Source organism: Convolutriloba macropyga, chromosome 2 (assembly GCF_964194025.1).
Source record: "Convolutriloba macropyga chromosome 2, txConMacr16.3, whole genome shotgun sequence".
NCBI classification, from domain to species: domain Eukaryota; kingdom Metazoa; phylum Xenacoelomorpha; order Acoela; family Convolutidae; genus Convolutriloba; species Convolutriloba macropyga.
In genome coordinates, this window is record NC_134469.1 from 32,949,491 (window position 1) to 32,973,040 (window position 23,550).

Genomic DNA, 23,550 nt, shown 5'->3' on the forward strand with positions numbered 1-23,550 from the left:
GCTACAGGGCATAGTATCAATACCAATAAGCATTATAGACAGTAACTAAAACTTATCAGAACAAAGTTCAAGTACCGGGCATCTAAAAATGGGCTTTATGGGTTTATCCCGTTTCTATTTCTGACTTTAATTTTTTTAATACTGACTCTCTTTCATTTTGAATTGCTTTGCTGAGCAGCTGCTGCTTACAAGGACTTAAAGCAGAATAACTATTGGGATTGAAAGAAAACAAAAAAAGATCAACAAAAATTGATTTTTGTACAATATTATTTTAAGTGCGATTTATTTTGAAGTCATTTTGTAATTGAACATACTCCTGTCTCTCAGTGAGAGGCTACAGGGTATAGTATCAATACCCATAAGCATTATAGACAGTAACTAAAACTTATGAGAACAAAGTTCAAGTACCGGGCATCTAAAATGGGCTTTATGGGTTTATCCCGTTTCTATTTCTGACTTTGATTTTTTTTAATACTGACTCTCTTTCATTTTGAATTGCTTTGCTGAGCAGCTGCTGTTTAAGAGGACTTAAAGCAGAATAACTATTGGGATTGAAAGAAAGTAAAAGATCAACAAAAATTGATTTTTGTACAATAACATTTTTAAGTGCGATTCATTTTGATGCCATTTCGTAATTGAACATACTACTGTCTCCCAGTGAGAGGCTACAGGGTATAGTATCAATCCCAATAAGCATCATAGACAGTAACTAAAACTTATGAGAACAAAGTTCAAGTACCGGGCATCTAAAATGGGCTTTATGGGTTTATCCCGTTTCTATTTCTGACTTTGATTTTTTTAATACTGACTCTCTTTCATTTTGAATTGCTTTGCTGAGCAGCTGCTGTTTAAAAGGACTTAAAGCAGAATAACTATTGGGATTGAAAAAAAAAGATCAACAAAAATTGATTTTTGTACAATAACATTTTTAAGTGCGATTTATTTTGAAGTCATTTCGTAATTGAACATACTCCTGTCTCTCAGTGAGAGGCTACAGGGTATAGTATCAATACCCATAAGCATTATAGACAGTAAATAAAACTTATGAGAACAAAGTTCAAGTACCGGGCATCTAAAATGTGCTTTATGGGTTTATCCCGTTTCTATTTCTGACTTTGATTTTTTTTAATACTGACTCTCTTTCATTTTGAATTGCTTTGCTGAGCAGCTGCTGTTTAAAAGGACTTAAAGCAGAATAACTATTGGGATTGAAAGAAAGTAAAAGATCAACAAATATTGATTGTTGTACAATAACATTTTTAAGTGCGATTCATTTTGATGTCATTTCGTAATTGAACATACTACTGTCTCTCAATGAGAGGCTACAGGGTATAGTATCAATCCCAATAAGCATCATAGACAGTAACTAAAACTTATGAGAACAAAGTTCAAGTACCGAGCATCTAAAAATGGGCTTTATGGGTTTATCCCGTTTCTATTTCTGACTTTGATTTTTTTTAATACTGACTCTCTTTCATTTTGAATTGCTTTGCTGAGCAGCTGCTGTTTAAAAGGACCTAAAGCAGAATAACTATTGGGATTGAAAGAAAATAAAAGATCAGCAAAAAATTGATTTTTGTACAATAACATTTTTAAGTGCGATTTATTTTGAAGTCATTTCGTAATTGAACATACTCCTGTCTCTCAGTGAGAGGCTAAAGGGTATAGTATCAATACCGATAAGCATTATAGACAGTAACTAAAACTTATGAGAACAAAGTTCAAGTACCGGTCATCTAAAATGGGCTTTATGGGTTTATCCCGTTTCTATTTCTGACTTTGATTTTTTTCAATACTGACTCTCTTTCATTTTGAATTGCTTTGCTGAGCAGCTGCTGTTTAAAAGGACTTAAAGCAGAATAACTATTGGGATTGAAAGAAAGTAAAAGATCAACAAAAATTGATTTTTGTACAATAACATTTTTAAGTGCGATTCATTTTGATGTCATTTCGTAATTGAACATACTACTGTCTCTCAGTGAGAGGCTACAGGGTATAGTATTAATCCCAATAAGCATCATAGACAGTAACTAAAACTTATGAGAACAAAGTTCAAGTACCGGGCATCGAAAAATGGGCTTTATGGGTTTATCCCGTTTCTATTTCAGACTTTAATTTTCTTCAAACTGACTCTCTTTCATTTTGAATTGCTTTGCTGAGCAGCTGATGTTTAAAAGGACTTAAAGCAGAATAACTATTGGGATTGAAAGAAAATAAAAGATCAACAAAAATTGATTTTTGTACAATAACATTTTTAAGTGCGATTTGTTTTGAAGTCATTTCGTAATTGAACATACTCCTGTCTCTCAGTGAGAGGCTAAAGGGTATAGTATCAATACCGATAAGCATTATAGACAGTAACTAAAACTTATGAGAACAAAGTTCAAGTACCGGGCATCTAAAATGGGCTTTATGGGTTTATCCCGTTTCTATTTCTGACTTTGATTTTTTTTAATACTGACTCTCTTTCATTTTGAATTGCTTTGCTGAGCAGCTGCTGTTTAAAAGGACTTAAAGCAGAATAACTATTGGGATTGAAAGAAAGTAAAAGATCAACAAAAATTGATTTTTGTACAATAACATTTTTAAGTGCGATTCATTTTGATGTCATTTCGTAATTGAACATACTACTGTCTCTCACTGAGAGGCTACAGGGTATAGTATTAATCCCAATAAGCATCATAGACAGTAACTAAAACTTATGAGAACAAAGTTCAAGTACCGGGCATCGAAAAATAGGCTTTATGGGTTTATCCCGTTTCTATTTCTGACTTTGATTTTTTTTATTCTGACTCTCTTCATTTTGAATTGCTTTGCTGAGCAGCTGCTGTTTAAAAGCACTTTGCGCAGAATGACAGAAGAGTGAAAAAAGCCTAAAGAAGTCAAAAAGATTTTACGCAAAATGTCCAAAAAGCGGCAAAATGGGTAAAGCGAAAAGTTTGACGGAGTAAAAAAATGAGCGCTATAACAGCCGGCTGCGAAGATGAGGGCAGCTATTAATAACATACCGGGCAGATTGCCGGAAAATAGCCGCCGTTGATTTCCATAACTCTATTGGGATTGAAAGAAAAGAAAATATCAACAAAAACTGATTTTTGTACAAAAACATTTTTAAGTGCAAATTATTTTGATGTCATTCCGTAATTGAACATACTCCTGTCTGTCAGTGAGAGGCTACAGGGCATAGAATCAATACCAAGAAGCATTATAGACAGTAACTAAAACTTATCAGAACAAAGTTCAAGTACCGGGCATCTAAAAATGGGCTTTATGGGTTTATCCCGTTTCTATTTCTGACTTTAATTTTTTTCATACTGACTCTCTTTCATTTTGAATTGCTTTGCTGAGCAGCTGCTGTTTAAAAGGACTTAGAGCAGAATGATAGAAGAGTGAAACTAGCCTTGAGAAGTCAAAAAGATTTCACGCAAAATGTCGAAGAAGCGGCAAAATGGGTAAAGCGAAAAAAAGTTCGACCAAGTAAAAAAAACATAGCAGGACAAGTCCTGAAATACAATCCAAGTAATTGAATGAAAGACAGACTTAATGAACCTGACCAGCAGATCAATTGAACAATCCCAGCCAACAAGACAAAATCTCAAAAGTTGAGAAACTAAAAGAATCAAACTAACCAAAAAAAAACTATCATTGCTAAAACCCTTGAAGCTTTTAACTTGAAGGCCATATATGACTCATTTTAAAATAGTCATTAACTCACGCAAAAACCTTGAAAGAGATGAATCGGCAATAAAAGTAGATAAACTGGACAAATATGACATATGCATCAAGAAACAGAAGAGAAAATTAAAGAAAATTTCCAAAAAATAGGGCTATAAAAAAAGTTTTGTTGACTCTGGAGTTCTGTTCTGTAAACCGTCAAAAACATTTGAAAAGTTTCGTTGGCCAGTAAAGATAGTTAAACTCAGAGAATGACAAAAAAAATCGAAAAATTTGAAAACAATGGGTAAAGCGAAAAAAAGTTTGACGGAGTAAAAAAATGAGCGCTATAACAGCCGGCTGAGAAGATGAGGGCAGCTATTAATAACATACCCGGCAGATTGCCGGAAAATAGCCGCCGTTGATTTCCATAACTCTATTGGGATTGAAAGAAAAGAAAATATCAACAAAAACTGATTTTTGTACAAAAACATTTTTAAGTGCAAATTATTTTGATGTCATTCCGTAATTGAACATACTCCTGTCTGTCAGTGAGAGGCTACAGGGCATAGAATCAATACCAAGAAGCATTATAGACAGTAACTAAAACTTATCAGAACAAAGTTCAAGTACCGGGCATCTAAAAATGGGCTTTATGGGTTTATCCCGTTTCTATTTCTGACTTTAATTTTTTTCATACTGACTCTCTTTCATTTTGAATTGCTTTGCTGAGCAGCTGCTGTTTAAAAGGACTTAGAGCAGAATGATAGAAGAGTGAAACTAGCCTTGAGAAGTCAAAAAGATTTCACGCAAAATGTCGAAAAAGCGGCAAAATGGGTAAAGCGAAAAAAAGTTCGACCAAGTAAAAAAAACATAGCAGGACAAGTCCTGAAATACAATCCAAGTAATTGAATGAAAGACAGACTTAATGAGCCTGACCAGCAGATCAATTGAACAATCCCAGCCAACAAGACAAAATCTCAAAAGTTGAGAAACTAAAAGAATCAAACTAACCAAAAAAAAACTATCATTGCTAAAACCCTTGAAGCTTTTAACTTGAAGGCCATATATGACTCATTTTAAAATAGTCATTAACTCACGCAAAAACCTTGAAAGAGATGAATCGGCAATAAAAGTAGATAAACTGGACAAATGCATCAAGAAACAGAAGAGAAAATTAAAGAAAATTTCCAAAAAATAGTGCTATAAAAAAAGTTTTGTTGACTCTGGAGTTCTGTTCTGTAAACCGTCAAAAACATTTAAAAAGTTTCGTTGGCCAGTAAAGATAGTTAAACTCAGAGAATGACAAAAAAAATCGAAAAATTTGAAAACAATCAAAAATTTTAAATTGCAAGCTTTATTTAAAAAATTCCCGACAATTGCAAAATTAAAAAATTGGAAACTATTTTATTGCCCCTAGAAACTATGTAGTAACATACTAGCAAATCCTATAGGAGGTTCCCTGGCCACTGAATAAAAATTTCAAAAATTTAAAGAAAAAAATTGCAAATTTATCAAAAAATTGTTAAAAGATATTAAATATCTTGAATAATGACAATAAATGTCAGAAAATTTGAAAAAACCAAGTTTGATTTTAAAAAAATTGGTAAAATTCATGAAGTTAAAATGTTTAAAACCACTTCATTACCACTAAAACCTATGAGAGCTGAATGACGCTAGCATTAGAGAGGGAGGGGGCGGGGTGAGTGGCAGGTGAATGGGGGATGAAACTCAAGATTAAAGAACGCCCTTGACACCACGTTTATTTCTCCTGAAAACAATTTCGGTGAATCGCAAACTTACGAGACTAGTAAGGCTCTAAGAGAGCTACTCAGCCACTAAACCTTCCGGGTTTAACCTGTTTATCGAGTTTTTGAGGGGAAAAGTTAAAAGAGTCAGACCAAAAAACGGTCAAGCAAAAATCGCATATAAAAAGGCCGCAGGACTAATATAATTGCTCTAAACTTCGTTTGAGAGCAATTAACAACCTTGATTTGAATTTTACGAGAAGCAGCATGCTAAAGTTTCCCCCGTAAAATGCTTCAATTGTTTAGTGGTTTACTATGCAAAAAAGGACAGGGGCCTCACTTGGTCTTGGCAGAGATCCACTACCACTGACGCTGTCGATTGATGAGGAGTGGCTGAGGAGTCTCTCCGACTTCTGCTCTTGTCTTGCCTTTGCCAATTGGTGTTCCACTGAGAAATCAATGTTGTAGAAGAGCGCCGCTTTTGCCTCCACTTCACTTAGTCCACTATGTTTCGGAGGCATCACCAAATTTGGGTTCTCATTCACATTCAGATCCTAGAACCAGCACCAAGGTCGCCATAAATTACAGTTGAGAGACTATCAAAGCTCAACAACAGCCAGAATTCATTTAATTCTTCTTTCAAACTAGTCACTTTCACCAACAGCAACCAGTAGTAAAGACATTGGCTTCATCCGCTGATCTTTAAAATGTAAATTCAGAGAATGACATATCACATTCGACAAGAATAACTTACATCACATCACATATGGACATAAAGTCAACCCCGGACAAAAAGAGTTGATAGCTCATATTTCATATCCTTTTATTTATTTATGATTAAAAAAACATTGATAGTAGCTCTCTATTTTCACGCAAGTATCTCCGAACATAGCTAGCAGATTGCCAGAAAATAGCCGCAATAGCTTTGTAGATCTGCAGTCCCAAAAAAACAGTAAAAAAAGATAGACCAAAAAATTTTTTACAGAAAGAAACTATTGAATTAACTTGGTTACCATGACTAGGTTTATAAAACAGCAGATCACCAAATTAATAAATCAATTTTCAACAGCTCATTTCCGTTTTCCAGATATGAAATATATGTTTCTATTCTCCACACGTTGGTCAGGTAAGAATAGAAACTCAAAATTCTAATCGGTTTACACAAGTCATTTATTGAGAGAACTCTGCAATAATCAGGTACAAGCATCCATTGTCATTATTTAAGCGAAACGGGTAATTAGCATGTTTGCGTTCCCACGCATTAATTGGATTGAAATGGATTGAGTCAATCAAAAAAAATTCGTCTTTTCATTTGAAGGCTGATATGTTATATTTTGATTAAAAATATGTACAAGTTTTTGCTGCCTCTATTAGCTGCTCTCAAATAACCTTCATTTAGAGTGACAAACACCCATTTGACCTTATATCTTTGAATTAAAGTAAATAAATATCAACTTCAAAGTGAGGAAGTCATTTTTGAGAGTGAGGTAAGTCAAGTGTGACCAAAACTTTAATCACACGAATGAACAAAAAAACTCGCTCCACTAAGAGCAAAAAATGACGTCACACACGTACTTCAGTTGAAATTGCATGAACGAATGAACAAAAAGCAGATTTGAAGTGGTTGTGACGTCATATGGTCGCAACAAAAATCGCGACGACGAAATAAAAAAACATAGCAGGACAAGTCCTGACGTACAATTCAAAGAATTTTCATTCATTAAACAGGAAAACTAGACATAGAATGGTTTATGAGTGAATTCAGAAAACCATTTTTATAAAAAATGAGATCAAAAAAATAAGAAAAAAAACAGAAAATCAATATCAAAATGCCGCATGTGAACAGAAAAACCCCCAGCGAGAAATGAAAATTTAATTCAAATAAAAAACTAGGCCTAGAATGAGCTGTGAATGGATTGGGAAAACCATTTAGAAAAAAATCCAATCCAAAAAATCGAAAAAACAGTAAAAATCAGAGTGAAATTGCCGCATGTGAACAAAAAACCACTACCGAGAAACGGAATTTTTGTTCAAACAACGTTTTCTCACTCTACTTTAAAATTAGAGCGAAAAAAAATTCACGCCGCAAAACCGCTCGCTTTTTCGCTCCATTTCCTGTTTCGGCGTGTTCAAAATCACTACTCCAATTCGACTTCAAAAATCATGAAAATGTGTGAACAGATTGTGAACAGATCTTAAAAAAAAAAAGACAGCGCCCCAATACAATTCAAATTCTTTGAATTCTAAAAACATAGCAGGACATGTCCTGACGTACAATTCAAAGAATTTACGTTTACCAAACAAAAAACTAGACCTGTAATGAACTTTGAATGGATTGGGAAAACTATTTAGAAAAAATCCGATCCAAAAAATAGAAAAAACATTAAAAACAAAAGTGAAATTGCCGCATGTGAACAAAAAACCACTAGCGAGAATGCGAAATTTCTCAGTCTACTTTGAAATTAGAGAGAAAAAAACTCACGCCGCAAAACCACTCGCTTTTTCGCTCCACTTCCTGTTTCGGCGTGACCAAAATCACCACTCCGATTTGACTTCAAAAATGAAAATGTGTGAACAGATCTTAAAAACATAGCAAGAATTCCGGAAACGACTCGGAGAAAATTGGTCATACTTATGACTAAACAACTAGAACAACTGTTGTGAACCCTGAACCTCCACAAATGCCATAAAAAATTAAGGAAGAATAGAAACGGCATTCAAAAACCAAAAACAAATTGAAAAAAAAACTAGAAAAATTAATGACTTTTTTATAGTACAAGGAAACATAAAACCGAATAAAGTTCATTTGCAATTAGAGCAATGAAAATCTCGAAAAACAATGGGCAAGTCATAATAGGCTAAGAAACTTGTCTAAGACTTCAAAAAAACAAAAACTGCAAAAAAAGAAAAATGGTTTAAAATTTCTAAATTTTTTCTGTCAATTTTCCTAAGAAAAAAATGATTTACACCCAGAAAATTTTAGCCAATTGGCATCTGAATATTCCTTAAGTGACAAGCTTCTATTCAAATCCCACTTGAAGCATTAAAACAAAAAACAGGCAAAAATCATTAAATTTCGTCTAAAAATTATCAAAACTGATCAAAAAACCTCCAAATTAGCATTTAACTCAAATTAACTACTTGAAACCGTCAATTCCTATCAAAACAAGCCTAAAACTAAAACAATATCATAATCAGACCTCATAACCATGAAAAGTTGCAAAAAACTGCCTTTAAAAGGCTGCACGTGAACAAATAAAAATTTAGCTCGCTTAGAGAAAATTTTTTCACACATCAATTTTTCGCTCTCTCAAAAACAGCGGTATGAACAAAAACCACTCTCTTTTCGCTCCGCTCTTCACTTTTGTTCAGCACCAAAATCACTCCAAATTTTTTCACGCGTTTCATTTCCCGCTCCAAAAATCACTCCAATAAAATTGATTTAAAAAAAGGACTTCTCCAATACTCCTCTTCGAGTCGTAAAAAAAAGACAGCGCTTCAATACAATTCAAATTCTTTGAATTATAAAAAACCAAGAGAAGGCCAATAATAGCCCCAGCTATCGCTGTGCGGCTATTAATAAACCAAGTCACTAAGATGAACTACTGCTCTTTTTTCCAACGACTCCACCTCCATAGGCAAAACATTTAGCCGAATCAAACTGACCTGCAAGTTGAGAAAATGGATCGACTCGGGTAAGTTGACCAGTTTATTGTGCATAATATTGAGTTTGCCCAGCCTCGTACATCGACAGAGAGCTTCAGGAATGGACTCGAGGAGGTTGAATGCAGCCGAAAATACTTCAAGATTGCTCATTTTACTCAGATTGCAGTTGAGAAGTCCATCCAAAGTCAGCTGATTACAATCCATATAGAGGCTGCGCAGATTCAACAGCTTGCCAAATCCACTCTTAAAAATGAAAAAAATACAACAGTAAGTCGAGATTGACAAATTCTGAAGAAATCACGTACGGGAATCTTCTTGAGTTCGTTCCTCGAAATACAGAGCGTCTCTAAGTGGATCAGAACATCTAAAAACAGTCAATTTTCAGTCCCACTAGAGCAGTCCGTGGCTCCTGCATTTAGTATAAATCTATCTATCATACCAAATGACTCTGGCAATTCAGCGATGCAGTTGTCACTCAAGTTCAGCCGCTTCAGTGATCCGCACTCGAACAGGGATCTGGGGACGGATGGGAGCGAATTCTCGCTAAGATCCAAATCTAAAAACATAGCCGGCAGATTGCCGGAATAGCTGCGAAAGAATAGACCTGCATGCCATAAAATAGAGATAGAAACAGATACAGATCTAAATTGAAAAAAAAAAAATCGACGCCGCTCAAAAAACTAGGCTGAAAAACATTCAGCGATAAATCAATAAAGCTTGTTAAAATTCATTCCGCAGAAGACCCTTATTAGGGACCTTTACTGCACATATGAGTTCCTTTGACCTTAAACAAATTCAAATTAAACCTAAGTTTTAAAGTGTAAAAGTCATTTTATTGAGTGAGGTAAGTCACGTATGATCAAAACCTAATCACGCAAATAAACTAAAAACTTTCGCTAAAGCGAGTGAGAAATGACGTCACGCGCGCAAATGCCGTTAGTGAGAGGAAGAAGTCATTCAGAAAATTTGACTTTTTCAGCTTTGCTGTGTGAACAAATGTAAAACGTAGAGCGTCAGACGACGAAACAAAAAAAAACCAAGAGCACCGCAATATAGCTACGCTCAGCTTACAGCTTCGCAGCTATTAAAATAAATCAATTCATTAAAAAAGTATATATGAGTGCTTTTAAACATAACCGGCATATTGCTGGAATAGCTGCGAAAGAATAGACCTGCGTGCCATATAAAAGAGATAGAAACAGATACAGATCAAAATTGAAAAAAAATCGACGCCGCTCAAAAAACATTGAACATATGGAGGTAAAAAAAATTCACCGATAAATTATTAAAGCTTGTTAAAACTCATTCCGCAGAAGCCTCTTATTAGGGACCTTTACTGCACAAATGAGTTCCTTTGACCTTAAACAAACTCAAATTAAACTTAAGTTTTAAAATGCAAGTCATTTTATTGAATTAGGTAAGTCACGCATGATCAAAATCTAATCACGCAAATAACTTAAAAACTTTTGCTAAAGGGAGAGAGAAATGACGTCACGCGCGCAAATGCCGTTAGTGAGAGGAAGAAGTCATTCAGAAAATTTGACTTTCAGCTTTGCTGTGTGATTAAATGTAAAACGAAAAAAGAGCGTCAGACGACGACACAAAAAAACATAGCCGGACAAGTCTTGCCGTACAATTCAAACAATTTACATTGACTAAACAAAAAACTAGACCTAGAACGGACTGTGTGAATTGGGAAAACCACTTCTAAAAAATCAGATAACAAAAAAAAAGAAAATTAATGTCAAAATGCCGCTAGAGAGAACAAAAAACAACTAGCGAGAAAGGTCAATCTGATTCTCACAAGAAAAACTAGGCCAATAATGAATTACGAATGGATTGGTAAAACCATTTGGAAAAAAAAATCCCGTCACAAAAATCGAAAAAACGGTAAAAATCAAAGTGAAATCTCCGCATGTGAAAAAAAAACTAGCGAAAGCGAATTTTTGTTCAAACAAGAATTTCTCACTCTACTTTAAAATAATTAGAAAGAAAAAAAATCATGCCGCAAAACCACTCGCTGCTTCCCTCCATTTCCTGTTTCGGTGTGACCAAAATTACTACTCCAATTTGACTTCAAAAATCATGAAAATGTGTGAACAGATCTTTAAAAAAACATAGCCGGAAGAATTCAGGAAACGACTCGAAGTGCAAATCCACTTAAATGCCATCCAACTACTCATCAGACAAAACCTGCCTCCACTAATTTAGGATTATCTTAAAACAAAACCGTAATACAAAAAACAAGTCCATTAAAATATGATAAAAAATCTGATCGAATTTTGTCAAAACTTGAGACCCCGAAATAACTATCTCTGCCAAAACCACTTCATCAACACAACTAGTAACTATTAAAACCACTTTTAGCCAAATCATGAAAAATAAGCTCCTACAAGCAACTTTGACTAAAAAACTGGAATAAGTTAATAAATTTTTTAATATTAAAAGCACTTAAATCCAAAGAAAATTCTTTTCAGCCAATAGGGTATCCAAATGCTCGGACAACAAAAGGCAAGCCATAATAGGCTATGAAATTGGTCTAAAGACCAGAAACAACACGAAAAACTGCAAAAAATTAAGAAAAATAGTTCCAATTTTTCGTCATATTTCTCAACAAAAAATTCTCTATATCCACAAAACTGTAGCCACTTGTAAATTAAAAATTGCTCAAGTAATAGGGGTCTTTTCAATGCTCATTTAAGGAAGTAAAACAAAAAATAACTAAAAATCGCAAAAATTCGCCCAAAAATCAGCAAAATACATGAAAAACCACCGAATTAGGATAAAATTCATATAAATTTCCGGAAACCTTCAAACCACTACCAAAACCCGCCTAAAAATAAAAGAAAATCATACCCAAACCTCTTTACCAAAAAAATTGAAAAAAATGCTGCACGTTAACAAAAATTTACTTACAGAACATAACGCGCTTACAGAATATTATTTTCACACCTCAATTTCTCGCTCTCTAGAAAACAGCGATATGAACAAAAAATCACTCTTTTCGCTCTATTCTTCATTTTGTTCAGCAACAAAATCACTCTAAATTTTTTCACGCGTTTCATTTCCCGCTTCACAACTCACTCCAATAAAATTGATTTTAAAAAAAGGACTTCTACAATACTCCTCTTCGAGTCGTAAAAAGACAGCGCCCCAATACAATTCAAATTCTTTGAATTGTAAAAAACCAAGAGCACCGCAAAATAGCTCCGCTCAGCTTACAGCTTCGCAGCTTTAATAAAATAGCTGGCAGGGCACCTTAAGAATCCAATACCTTAATGCTGCTTTTACTAGCTACTCTCAAATAACCATCAAGTAGATTGACACACTCGGTTGACAAAATTTAGTAGGCAAAATTTTATATCAAAATATGGTTTCGCAGATGTCAGGCAGCGTAGCGTAACACTAGGTTAATATTTCGTCGTACTGTTTCCCACCACACCAAATAAAACGAGCTAGTGGCTTAAACTGATTCAAAACGGGGAACTCATATTTGTGATTTGGTAGTAGCATATACACGCGTCTTACTGATAATACAGGGAGACATTTGCACTTTTTGACCGAAAGTTCACTTGTCCAAAAACTTTTCGGTCAAAAGTGCAAATGCCCCCCCTCCCCCCCATGGTGCATAATTGAGGAGGTGAAAAAATCGATTAGGGGTACAAAAAAATGTTTTCCGGTTTTTGTCCAATCGACCCGTTGAAAAATCGTTCCGATTTTGTTCTTCGCTTGTGCAAATAATGTCCCCTTTTATGCCTGGCTATTGCTAAGGGCGGTTTGTATTGGGTTGTTTATTTAGCGTGACTGTTATTCAGAAAACTAATTCCATTCATACCTGGTCCCCCTGTAGCCCACCTACTCGATGCTTAGAGTTTCTAAAGGGTTATAGTGGGTAAAAAAACTTATTCATTCCTGGTCCCCCTGTAGCCTACCTAATCGATACTTAGCGTTTCAAAGGCGTTATAGCGGGTAAAAAACTTAATCATTCCTACCTGGTGCACCTGTAGCCTACCTAATCGATACTTTCTCAAAATAGCATTTCTCAAAAGGGGTATAGGGGGTTCAAAAACTTTTTCATCCATACTAAGTCAATCTGCAGCTTACCTAATCGATACTTCGCGTTTCTCAACTGATTAATAGAAAGGAAAGCAAAAAGCCATCAGAGAAGTTCTGCTTTCGGTGATGAAACTTTCTCGTGAAGTTTACTAATCAGTTAAAAGGAAACTCATTTTATTTGTTCAAGTAATCTAGAATCACAATCGTGTGAAGTACCTAATAAATGGTGTCACACTGCGAATCTCTTCGAAGATCACAGGAAGACTTTGTTATGATGATTGAAGAGGGTGCAAACCATTATAAAGTGAAAATCGACGAAACTAAAATGACAGTTTTTCCGCAAAATGACAGCATCGGATACTGAAGTGGGGGCAATTGAAAACCCCAGCCAAGTATCGATACAACGAGGTCATTTCAAAAGCACTCTCGCGACAGCTGGACAACAAAGCTAAAAACAAGATAACTTCAAGGAAACAATTCTGTCTTTTCTTTGCGAGGTCTGCAAGCTCCGTTTTCATTGGAATCATTGAAAATCCGTTTTCATATCAAAAATTTGCTCAGAATGAGGTTTTAATTGCCGCAACGGATTTGCAACTGCTAGTACGCCGATGTCGACTAGAGATGATAACAGGCTATATTTCAATTCAAAGGGAGCCCTGGATTTCGATGAAAATGGCCACAGTATATCATTGAACTATTTCCCCACTACATAACGGTGTTTGATCTGACCCAAGAAGCCACACATAACTTCATTCATCCCGAGTTAACAAACTCATCATTATCAGCCGAAGTCACGCTTGGTGCAGCTTGGGAGAACAATTTTCAATAGTTTACATCAATTCTGCGAGAAACGTTTGCAAAAACGCTCTTCCTATGAGCTAACGGAAGATAAGATATTCAAATTGATACATCAATGCAAACACTTGAAGAGTATTTGAGTTACCAGAGGAAAGTTGTCCGCAGCATAGACATCGTTGAATTTACGTTTCAAGTGTTTTCATTGCTGTATCAATTTGAATATCTCAGCTTCAATTAGCTCATAGGAGGAGCATTTTCGGAAACGTTTCCCGCAGAATCAATGTAAACTGTTGAACAATTCTCCCAAGGCAACAAGTACCTCACGTTAGGCAAAAGTAGCGTTTGGAATTGCTGTAGGATCAGATTTGTATTCGCATCCTGTACATATAAGCCATGTTCTTTTTGCTTCTGAACCGAGAAAAATCAATATCATGAAGCACTCGTGCTCGTAGTGCCCACTAGCCGATGAAATTTTGATGCCGTTAGCTGTCACTCTGCAATCAGCGAATGAAGATTGTAAAGTATTATCAAAAAGGTGTCTCACTTGAACTAGCACCTCCAGCGGTATACAGTAAAAAGTGCCCATTGCTTTGCACAATACGGCAGGTCACCTCAAGATAAATTTTCTAAGTCTATGAAATTGTTTGTCTCCAACAATTTTAAATTCCAGTGGAGATCCAATAGGGGAATACAGGAGGCCAGTTTTCCTGCCAGAAAGCTAGGTCAAATGTAAAAAGCAGTGGAGATTTCTCATGTCTAATGAACTGTGTTGTCTCAGATGTGAAAACGTATGTTAGCGCGCATTTATGACTCCTGAAAAATCTGATCTGATCGACTTCCTTTCAGCTTGGTTTTTGATGAAATGGCAGTATTAATTGAAGGTCGGTTCGTGTAAGCTATAGTTCCACTGGATTTATGTCGTCTGACGATACGTCGACTGTTTGAAGTGATCCTTCTACTTGTTTATTTTACAGTTTTTGCTACTGTATTTTTTAATCCCTCTCGCGCTCTTCTTTTTGCTGGAGCTCCTTGCACACGTAGATCTCCGCCAATGCTCTTCGCCGCCGGCCAAAAAATGCGTCTTCTCAAGGTTAAGGCCACTCGTCCAATGCCAGCAGCCAATGCTCCAAAACCACTACCTCTGCCTGTAATGTCCTGAGAAAAGAGATAGTTGATTTCAAAACGATGCCACTGGGTTTTCTGGAAAAAAAATTATTGGAGCGTTTGATATTAATTCTAATGTAAATTGATTGCTGGATGCAAGAGTAATGCTGTTTGTTTAACGTCTACTTTGGCAATTCCACGCTCGTAGAGTTTTCCCAGTATCTTTTTGTTGTGCGCAATCACACGGTTTTAAGTGGGCGGACTGACAATGGCAGGTTTTTCTATTCAGAAAACTTCGTTCGTTTAATTTTGTTTATAACGTCAAATGTTTTGCTCTGCAAATGCCGACGTGGTATCGTTTTCAGTTGTGTTTAAATGAATTTGCGTCTCGTCGCAGAAAATTTTGTATTCGCCTTTGAATTCAGATCCCTAATCTGTCCACAATTGGTTGTTTTTTCGCAACCATCTTTCAAAAGGCTTCGACATAGTCTGCAGCATATAAACATTTCACTGATTGCACAAGTAGGTACCACGATAAAACGATGAAGGCGACTAGAAAATACTAAACTCCATTGCAGCGTTTGGCCAACTTGTCCATATAGGAAACCTCAAAAGACCATATTTCGTTAAAACTGTGAGCAATAACTTTTAGTCGTGGAAAACTTTTTGAATTGTTGATTTTTGGTACAAGAGTTTTTTGTTTGCAAGAACTTTTTATTTTTTTCCTTTTCTAATGCACTCTTTTTGCAGATTGGCGACGCTTCCAAATGATGCTTCGCTAGATGTATAGATTTTGTTTGGCTTTTTCATCCGAAAAACTTTTCTAGTTTGACGGTGGTTTGAATTCTTCCGCGTTTACAAAGCCTTCCTCATCAACGCTAGCAGTCTGATTCTTCTGCTCTTTTGACAGCAGTGTTTTCTCTCTTGTCTGTAGATCCAGCTTCAGTTTAGTTTTCCAGCTTCTGTTTCTTTTGTGCTTCAGGAAGTCTCAGGAATTTTTTGCCTTTGAATTCATAGCCCTCATGTGTCCACACATGGTTGTTTTTTTTGCGATCATCTTTCTAAAGGCTTCACAGTCTGCTGCATATAAACATTTCATTGATAGTACACGTAGGTATCATGACAAAACGATGACGGCGGCTAGAAAATATTTAAGTCCATTGTTGTGTTTGGCCAACTAGTCCATATAGGCAATGTCAACAGAACATATTTTTTTATGTAGAGTTTTTTGTTTGCAAGAACTTTTTAATTTCTTTCTTTCGTAACATTTTCGACGCTTTCAAATGATGCTTCGCTTAATTTGATGGAGGTTTGAATTCTTCCCCGTTTGCAAAGCCTTCCTCATCAACGCTAGCAGTCTGTTTCTGCTCTTTTGACAGCAATGTTCTCGTTCTGGTCCGCAGATCCATTTTCCAGCTTTGCTTCTTTTGTGATTCAGGTAGTCCGAGGAATTTTTTTGCGTAAGTGTTAGAGGTAAATTGTGTGGGAGTTTAGTAGAATATATGATAACGTACATCTGCTGGCTTTGAGGTCTGCTGTAATGCGTACAGAAATTTGAATGCCGAAACCTCAGTTTATTCAGAAAATTAGGTTGCCTTTGTTGTCAATGGAAGTTATTTAAGAATCGTTAATTGTTTCTAAAATCTTTGTTGCTTTTTGGAACTATTCGTCTTGCAGAAAAGCGATATCATACAGAACTTTGCTGCAGATGATTATCATCGATTAGTTTTCTTTATCAGCAGTTGTTACGTTATCAGGTCGCTGTTCTGAACTGAATTGTATTGTCGCTGATGGTGTTCGTGGATTTGAGTCTCTTTGCAGGAGTGACATTTGCTAGGCTGAATTCTGAATCACTGGTTTCTGGTGAGACCTGTCATTACTACTGTATTACCATACGGCGCGGAATCATCACGAATTCTTTAATTGACATTTTCCTGTAAATATTGTAGACAATGTTTAGCCAGAGACCTCTTGCTGTTTGGGAAAAGCTTACTTCTCCACTCTGCGCTGAATTCTTTGTTAGATAACTGTCGTAGCTCAGTCTCGAATTTTTCTATTTTCATCTTTTTAGGCACCACGCCGGAGAGCACGTTCAAAGAACACCAGCTGAAAAACCAAATGGACACCAAATCGCTCGTCAGAATATTTATCTTAGTTTTTGATTTCGAGTTATTGCTAACGCACCAAAGCTTCAACATACCAAGTTTTTCCTTTTCATTTGCTATTGGTGTGATGACTGCTTCCTGCGAACAAATGTCGAACACCAATGCTTCGGGTGCAATGAAGTTCGATGAAAGCGCAAGCCTTGTGTTGTTTTCGGTTTCAGATCAATTAAATGCCCGTACAACTAAGTTGTCGCCAATTCATATGCTTCTTTAAGCAGTTGGAGCCAATTGAAATGTCTCCTAAGATATTCTATCTGCAGAATGTCACGTACTGACTTGACGTCGGAATTTTGAGATAATCATGACCAACTTGGTATTCTAACCATAAGATGAAAATGTTCACAAATTTAAAGTGAGACAAACAAAATTTACAACTCAAGGATTGTTTTTTATTACTGTTAATCAGAATTCAAAAATGTTGATAATTTTTCTCTGTTGCCGGTCTAACCGGTGCCAAAAAACGACTTAACTCCATCCTTTTCGTATCAAGTTCCCGATGAGGGTGTCTTCCCTTGTAGGTTTAGAAATCAGGCTTGTTATAAAATCTGGCTTCCTGCTTGTTTTTACTTAAAGAGTAAATCAACATTTTCAACTAATCCTTTCTTAGCTATCGTTTGTTTTATTGAGATTTTCATTTTCTGAATACAAGCGCGATTACCAAATTTTATCTATGTATCTACGAGACAGCATCATATCTTTCCCAAAAAAAGCGTAATCCTTAAAATGTGATTGAAATGGTTATAATATGTATTTTAAAACCTATGACGTTGTAATATTCGGCATTTTTGAATGTCGGAAGACAGACATAGGGGTCCACATACACCGATCAATTCTCGTTAGCAATATCATTCCTTAATCACGGAACAAGAACAAGAAACTCGCACACAATTCAATTAAATTTCAGATTTGAAAAAAAGCAGGTTTGAAGTAAGCATGACCTCATATGATTGCAAAAAACGTTGACCAGGAAATAAAAACCAATCCTTAACAACAAATCAATCAATTTTCTTTGACTAGAACAAAAACCTACGGCTAGAAAAGACTAGTCGATTCGGAAGAACGTTTGGGAAAAACAGAAAAAAATAACCCAACGAACGGTGAAAACTGACGTCAAATTGCTGCACGTGAACAAAAAAATATAGTCAACAGATTGCCGGAAAATACCCACGATAGACGCTTGTGGCCTACCATGAATTGAAACAACTAAAGAAATAAGATTGACAGATCGACCACCAGCTTTTAAGAGACCACTAGACTTTTTGGGTTAGATTCGGACTGTCATTTTTATGAGATATATTTGCTCTACAAGGAAAAAGCCCTAATGGAGCCTTTTCAAAATAAATATTACCTCTATGGTGTGAAGCATCAAAACGAGAACCTGAGTCGATAACAACAATGATTTCTGCTGAGTTGACATTGTCCATATTTGATGGGAAGGATATAGACGTTAAAGCGAATTTCTACTGTCCGTATAGCTTTACCAGCCGAGATAGTTGATTTCGAAACGATGCCATTGTGTTTTCTGGAAAAATTTCATTGACCCGTTTGATATTAAGTCTAATGTAAAATGATTGCTGGATGTAAGAGTCAGGCTGTTTTTCATTGAGTGTGTACGTTGACATTTTCAGTTTCCTAGAAGTTTGCCAATAGCTTTTCGTTGTTTGCAATCACCCGGTTGTAGGTGGGCTGACTGACAATGTCAGGTTTTGTTATTCCAAAAACTTCGTTCGTGTAATTTTGTGTAACTTTTTCAAAATGTTTCATTTGGTCTGGCGATTTGAGCAAAGTCACTTGATTTGAAATTTGGCGAGTAAAGTGCCAGTGAAATCCAAGAACGTTCGAGCTTTATAGAAAAATTATTAGGTGCTAATTTAGTAGTAACACAGTTCTCTCAACTGTTAATCAAAAATATACAAATTTAGGGATTTCTGTTAAGTAAGACCATGACCACTTTTTCTCCAAAAAACGGTAAATAATGTTTTGAGCGACCGAATCTTCCGTTCTGCAAATGCCGACTTGGTTTCGTTTTCCATTGTATTTCAATGAATTTTATTGTCACAGAAAGTTTTGAATTCGCCTTTGAATTCATAGCCCTCATGTGTCCCCACTTGGTTGTTTTTTTGCGATCATCTTTCTAAAGGCTTCACAGTCTGCTGCATATAAACATTTCATTGATTGTACACGTAGGTATCATGATAAAACGATGACGGCGGCTAGAAAATATTTAAGTCCATTGTTGTATTTGGCCAACTAGTCCATATAGGCAATGTCAACAGAACATATTTTTTTATGTAGAGTTTTTTGTTTGCAAGAACTTTTTAATTTCTTTCTTTCGTAACACTTTCGAGGCTTTCAAATGATGCTTCGCTTCATTTGATGGAGGTTTGAATTCTTCCCCGTTTGCAAAGCCTTCCTCATCAACGCTAGCAGTCTGTTTCTGCTCTTTTGACAGCAATGTTCTCGTTCTGGTCCGCAGATCCAATTTCCAGCTTTGCTTCTTTTGTGATTCAGGTAGTCCGAGGAATTTTTTTGCGTAAGTGTTAGAGGTAAATTGTGTGGGAGTTTAGAAGAGTATATGATAAGGTACATCTGCTGGCCTTGAGGTCTGCTGTACAGAAATGTGGTTGCCAAAAGTTGTGTCTTCAAAAAATAGGTTGCCTATGTTTTCGAAGGAAGTTATTCGAGACTCCTCAATTGCTTCTTAAATTTTCGTCCCTTTTTGGAACTTTTCGTCTTACAGAAAATCGATATCATACAGAACCTTGCTGCTGATGTTATTAATTAGTTTTCTTTATCAGCAGTTGTTACGTTATCAGGTCGCTGTTCTGAACTGAATTGTATTGCAGCTGATGCTGTTTGTGGTCTTGAGTTTCTTTGCAGGAAAGACATTTGTTTGGCTGCATTTTGAATTTCTGGTTTCTTGAAAATTTGTGAGACCTGAAATTCCTACTGTATAAAAATAGAGCGCGGAATCAACACGAATTCTTCAATTGACAAGTTTCCGTTAATATTTAGACAATGTTTAGCTAGAAGCTGAACCATACGACCCCTTGCTGCTTGAAAACAGCTTATAGGCACCACGCCCGACGGCACGTTCATAACACACTCGCCGAAAAACCAAATGAAAACCAAATCGCTCGTCAGAATACTTGTCTTAGTTTTTGATTTCAAGTTATTGCTAACGCACCAAAGCTTCAGCATACGCAAGTTCTTCCTTTTCATTTGCTATTGGTGTGATGACTGCTTCCTGCGAACGTAGAAAACCAATGCTCCGGGTGCAATTAGGTTCGATGAAAGCATAAGCCTTGGGCTGTTTTTGGATTCAGATCAATCAAATGCCCGTACTCAGCTGTCGCCAATTTATATGCTTCTTTAAGCAGTTGGAGCCAATTCAACTGTCTCCTAAGATGATAATCTATCTGCTGAATCTCACGTAATGATTTGGGGAGAACAAACTGAGTTGTGCTGAGGTCAATTGTGCGAGACCACTAGATCTGGTGAAACAAATTGTGTTTAACATGACTGACATGCAGTTTTCGATGTCAGCCAGATCTTAATTTTGACAAATTCTTTATCGTTCAACATTTCTTTGCAAGAATCATCAAAAATCAACAACAGTTTGATAAATTTTTCGTTATTTCAAATCCAGAAGATTAAATAAGCTCGACATGCGGACATGCTGACGTTGTACATCTCTGAAGAGTTCTTGGTACTCTTTATAAAACTAATAGACTGTTGTAAAACGGGGATAGAATGTTAACCCTGGAAATATGTATAACACGAGGTTAGTTTTTCCACATCCAATGGGTCCTACAATGACCATAGAGACCCGGTCATGCGTGAGAACAACTTTAATTATAATTTAGGATTTCGAAGGATGTAACCAACTACGACCCTGCGACTTGAAAGCGGCAAATAATTTATTGCTATAAATAGAAACCTCCTGACTCTAAAACGTGTTTGATCAAAATTTTTGTTGATGACTCATCCATTATTCTCGACCTCTCATCTCGAAAGGTATAACTGGACATGTTCAAAGTTATTGTAGGAAATGTCCCCAATGTCCCTCTCTATCCTTCCTTATATAATATCCCACCGTAAAAGTTACTACAAAGCTATATATATATATACTTCTGCTAACGCTCTGCTAACCCTCTCTAACTACTGTTTCCCTACTCAAAACTGGATTTATAGGAAACCACATGTCAAATTGGCAATTTGAGATAATCATGACCAATTTGGTATTCTAACCATAAGATGAAAATGTTCACAAACTTAAAGTAAACAAATAAAATTTACAACTCAAGGAGTGTTCTTTATTACTGTTCATCAGATTTCGAAAATGTTGATAATTTTTCTCTGTTGCCGGTCTAACCGGTGCCAAAAAACGACTTAATTCCATCCTTTTCGTATCAAGTTCCCGATGATGGTGTCTTCCCTTGTAGGTTTAGAAATCAGGCTTGTTATAAAATCTGGCTTCCTGCTTGTTTTTACTTAAGAGTAATACAACATTTTCAAGAAATCCTTTCTTAGCTATCGTTTGTTTTATTGAGATTTTCATTTTCTGAATACAAGCGCGATTACCAAATTGTATCTATGTATCTACGAGAACCCCAACTGTCGGTTAGAAATCTACCACTGTAAGTGATGTGTTCCACAATATTCAAGGTAGGCTTCAATGGATATTGCTATTCAAAAACAGAGAAGAACCACTCCCAACAAAGAGAACTACTCTCAAAGACTATGTCTTATTGTTGTATAAATTAACATCTATTTTCAATTCATACCAAATCGTATGTGTCATTGGTGTATTTTGTCATCTTGAACCATTCATCTATGACTAACTAATCTCTGAAAACCTTTTTTTGAAGTTACGAACGCGTTATGCTGTAACCAAGCAAATAAAGCGATTAAGCGAAATATCGAGAAAAAAAATTAAGGCCTTAGCTCGTTTCTGTGTTTAGCAATTATCTCCCGGCCTGTTTACATAATACCAATGATGCTGACTATTCGACAGATTAACGTTTTATTAGATTGATATTAGACGTTTTATTAGATTGTTTAGATTGATCCGCTCGCTCAGTTAAAATATAAACTGCGATTGAACTGTTTAATACTTCGAAGCCATGCGTATAACAGCTTATACAATAGAATGCGATCAGTTCTGGTAAAATTATTCACTTCTGCAAAAAAACTATTGTTGCACAAATTATTATTATTGCACCAAATAACATGTTGCTGCTCCTAAAACACGCAAAAGTTTTCTATTCAATTTATCATATAGAATCCCAATGAGACAGCATCATGTTTTTTACAGAAAAAAGCGTAATCCATCCTGAAAATGTGATTGAAATGGTTAAAATTTGTAGTTTAAAACCTATGACGTTGTAATAATCGGAATTTTTGAATATCGGGAGACAAACATAGGAAACCACATACACCGATAAATTCTCGTTAGCGATACCATTCCTTCATAGCGGAACAAAAACAAGAAAAAAACACGGACACAATTCAATTAATTTGCAGATTTGAAAAAAAAACAGATTTGAAGTAAGCATGACGTCATGATTGCAAAAAACCTTGACCAAGAAAAAGACCAATCCTTAACATTAAATCAATTTTCTTTGAATAAACAAAAACCTACGGCTAGAAAAGACTAGTCGATTCGGAAGAACGTTTTGGAAAAACAGAAAAAATAACCCAACAAACGGTGAAAACTGACGTCAAATTGCTGCAAGTGAACAAAAAAAATAGCCGGCAGATTGCCGGAAAATACCCACGATAGACGCCTGTGGCCTACCATGAATTGAAACAACTAAAGAAATAAGATTGACAGATCAACCACCAGCTTTTTAAGAGACCACTAGACTTTTTGGGTTAGATTCGGACTGTCATTTTTATGAAATACATTTGCTCTAGAAGGAAAAAGCCGTAATGGAGCTTTTTCAAAATTAATATTCCATATTAAAACTCAAGACTCAATTACTCAGGACTTAGGACATATAAGTTTGGCACTATTTAGATGCACACTATTGACCTTTATTTAGTAAATGTTCATAAAACTTAAAGTTACATAAGTGAGTTCAGAAGCCATTTTTTGAGTGAGGTAAGTCACGCAATCAACCTAAAAGCAGAAATGACGTCACGAACACAAATTTCAACTGCAAAGCAGTAGAAATCATTGAAAAAGTCAATTCCAAGAAGTCAGCGTAAGACGAAACGCAAATCTGTTAGACGATTAAAAAAATTAGGAGCGCAATAGCCGCCTCAAATTGCTGACGCGGCTATTAATAAACAAATTGAGGAAGCGAAGTTTTTATCAAAACCGTTTTCTCACTCCACTTTCAAACTGGAGTGAA

The 23,550-nt window shown here is 35.8% G+C and overlaps 1 protein-coding gene across 1 annotated transcript in view; it reads right to left on the reverse strand.

The window, feature by feature from the left end:
• LOC142358612 (protein flightless-1 homolog) overlaps positions 1–23,550 on the reverse strand; it is a 172,865-nt gene that overhangs the window by 100,187 nt on the left and 49,128 nt on the right. The window contains exons 6-9 of the mRNA XM_075410058.1: positions 9,508–9,624; positions 9,374–9,432; positions 9,069–9,311; positions 5,743–5,956 (exon numbers count right to left, since the gene is read on the reverse strand). Coding sequence (XP_075266173.1) covers positions 5,743–5,956; positions 9,069–9,311; positions 9,374–9,432; positions 9,508–9,624 — 633 coding nt within the window. The remainder of the gene's footprint in view (positions 1–5,742; positions 5,957–9,068; positions 9,312–9,373; positions 9,433–9,507; positions 9,625–23,550) is intronic.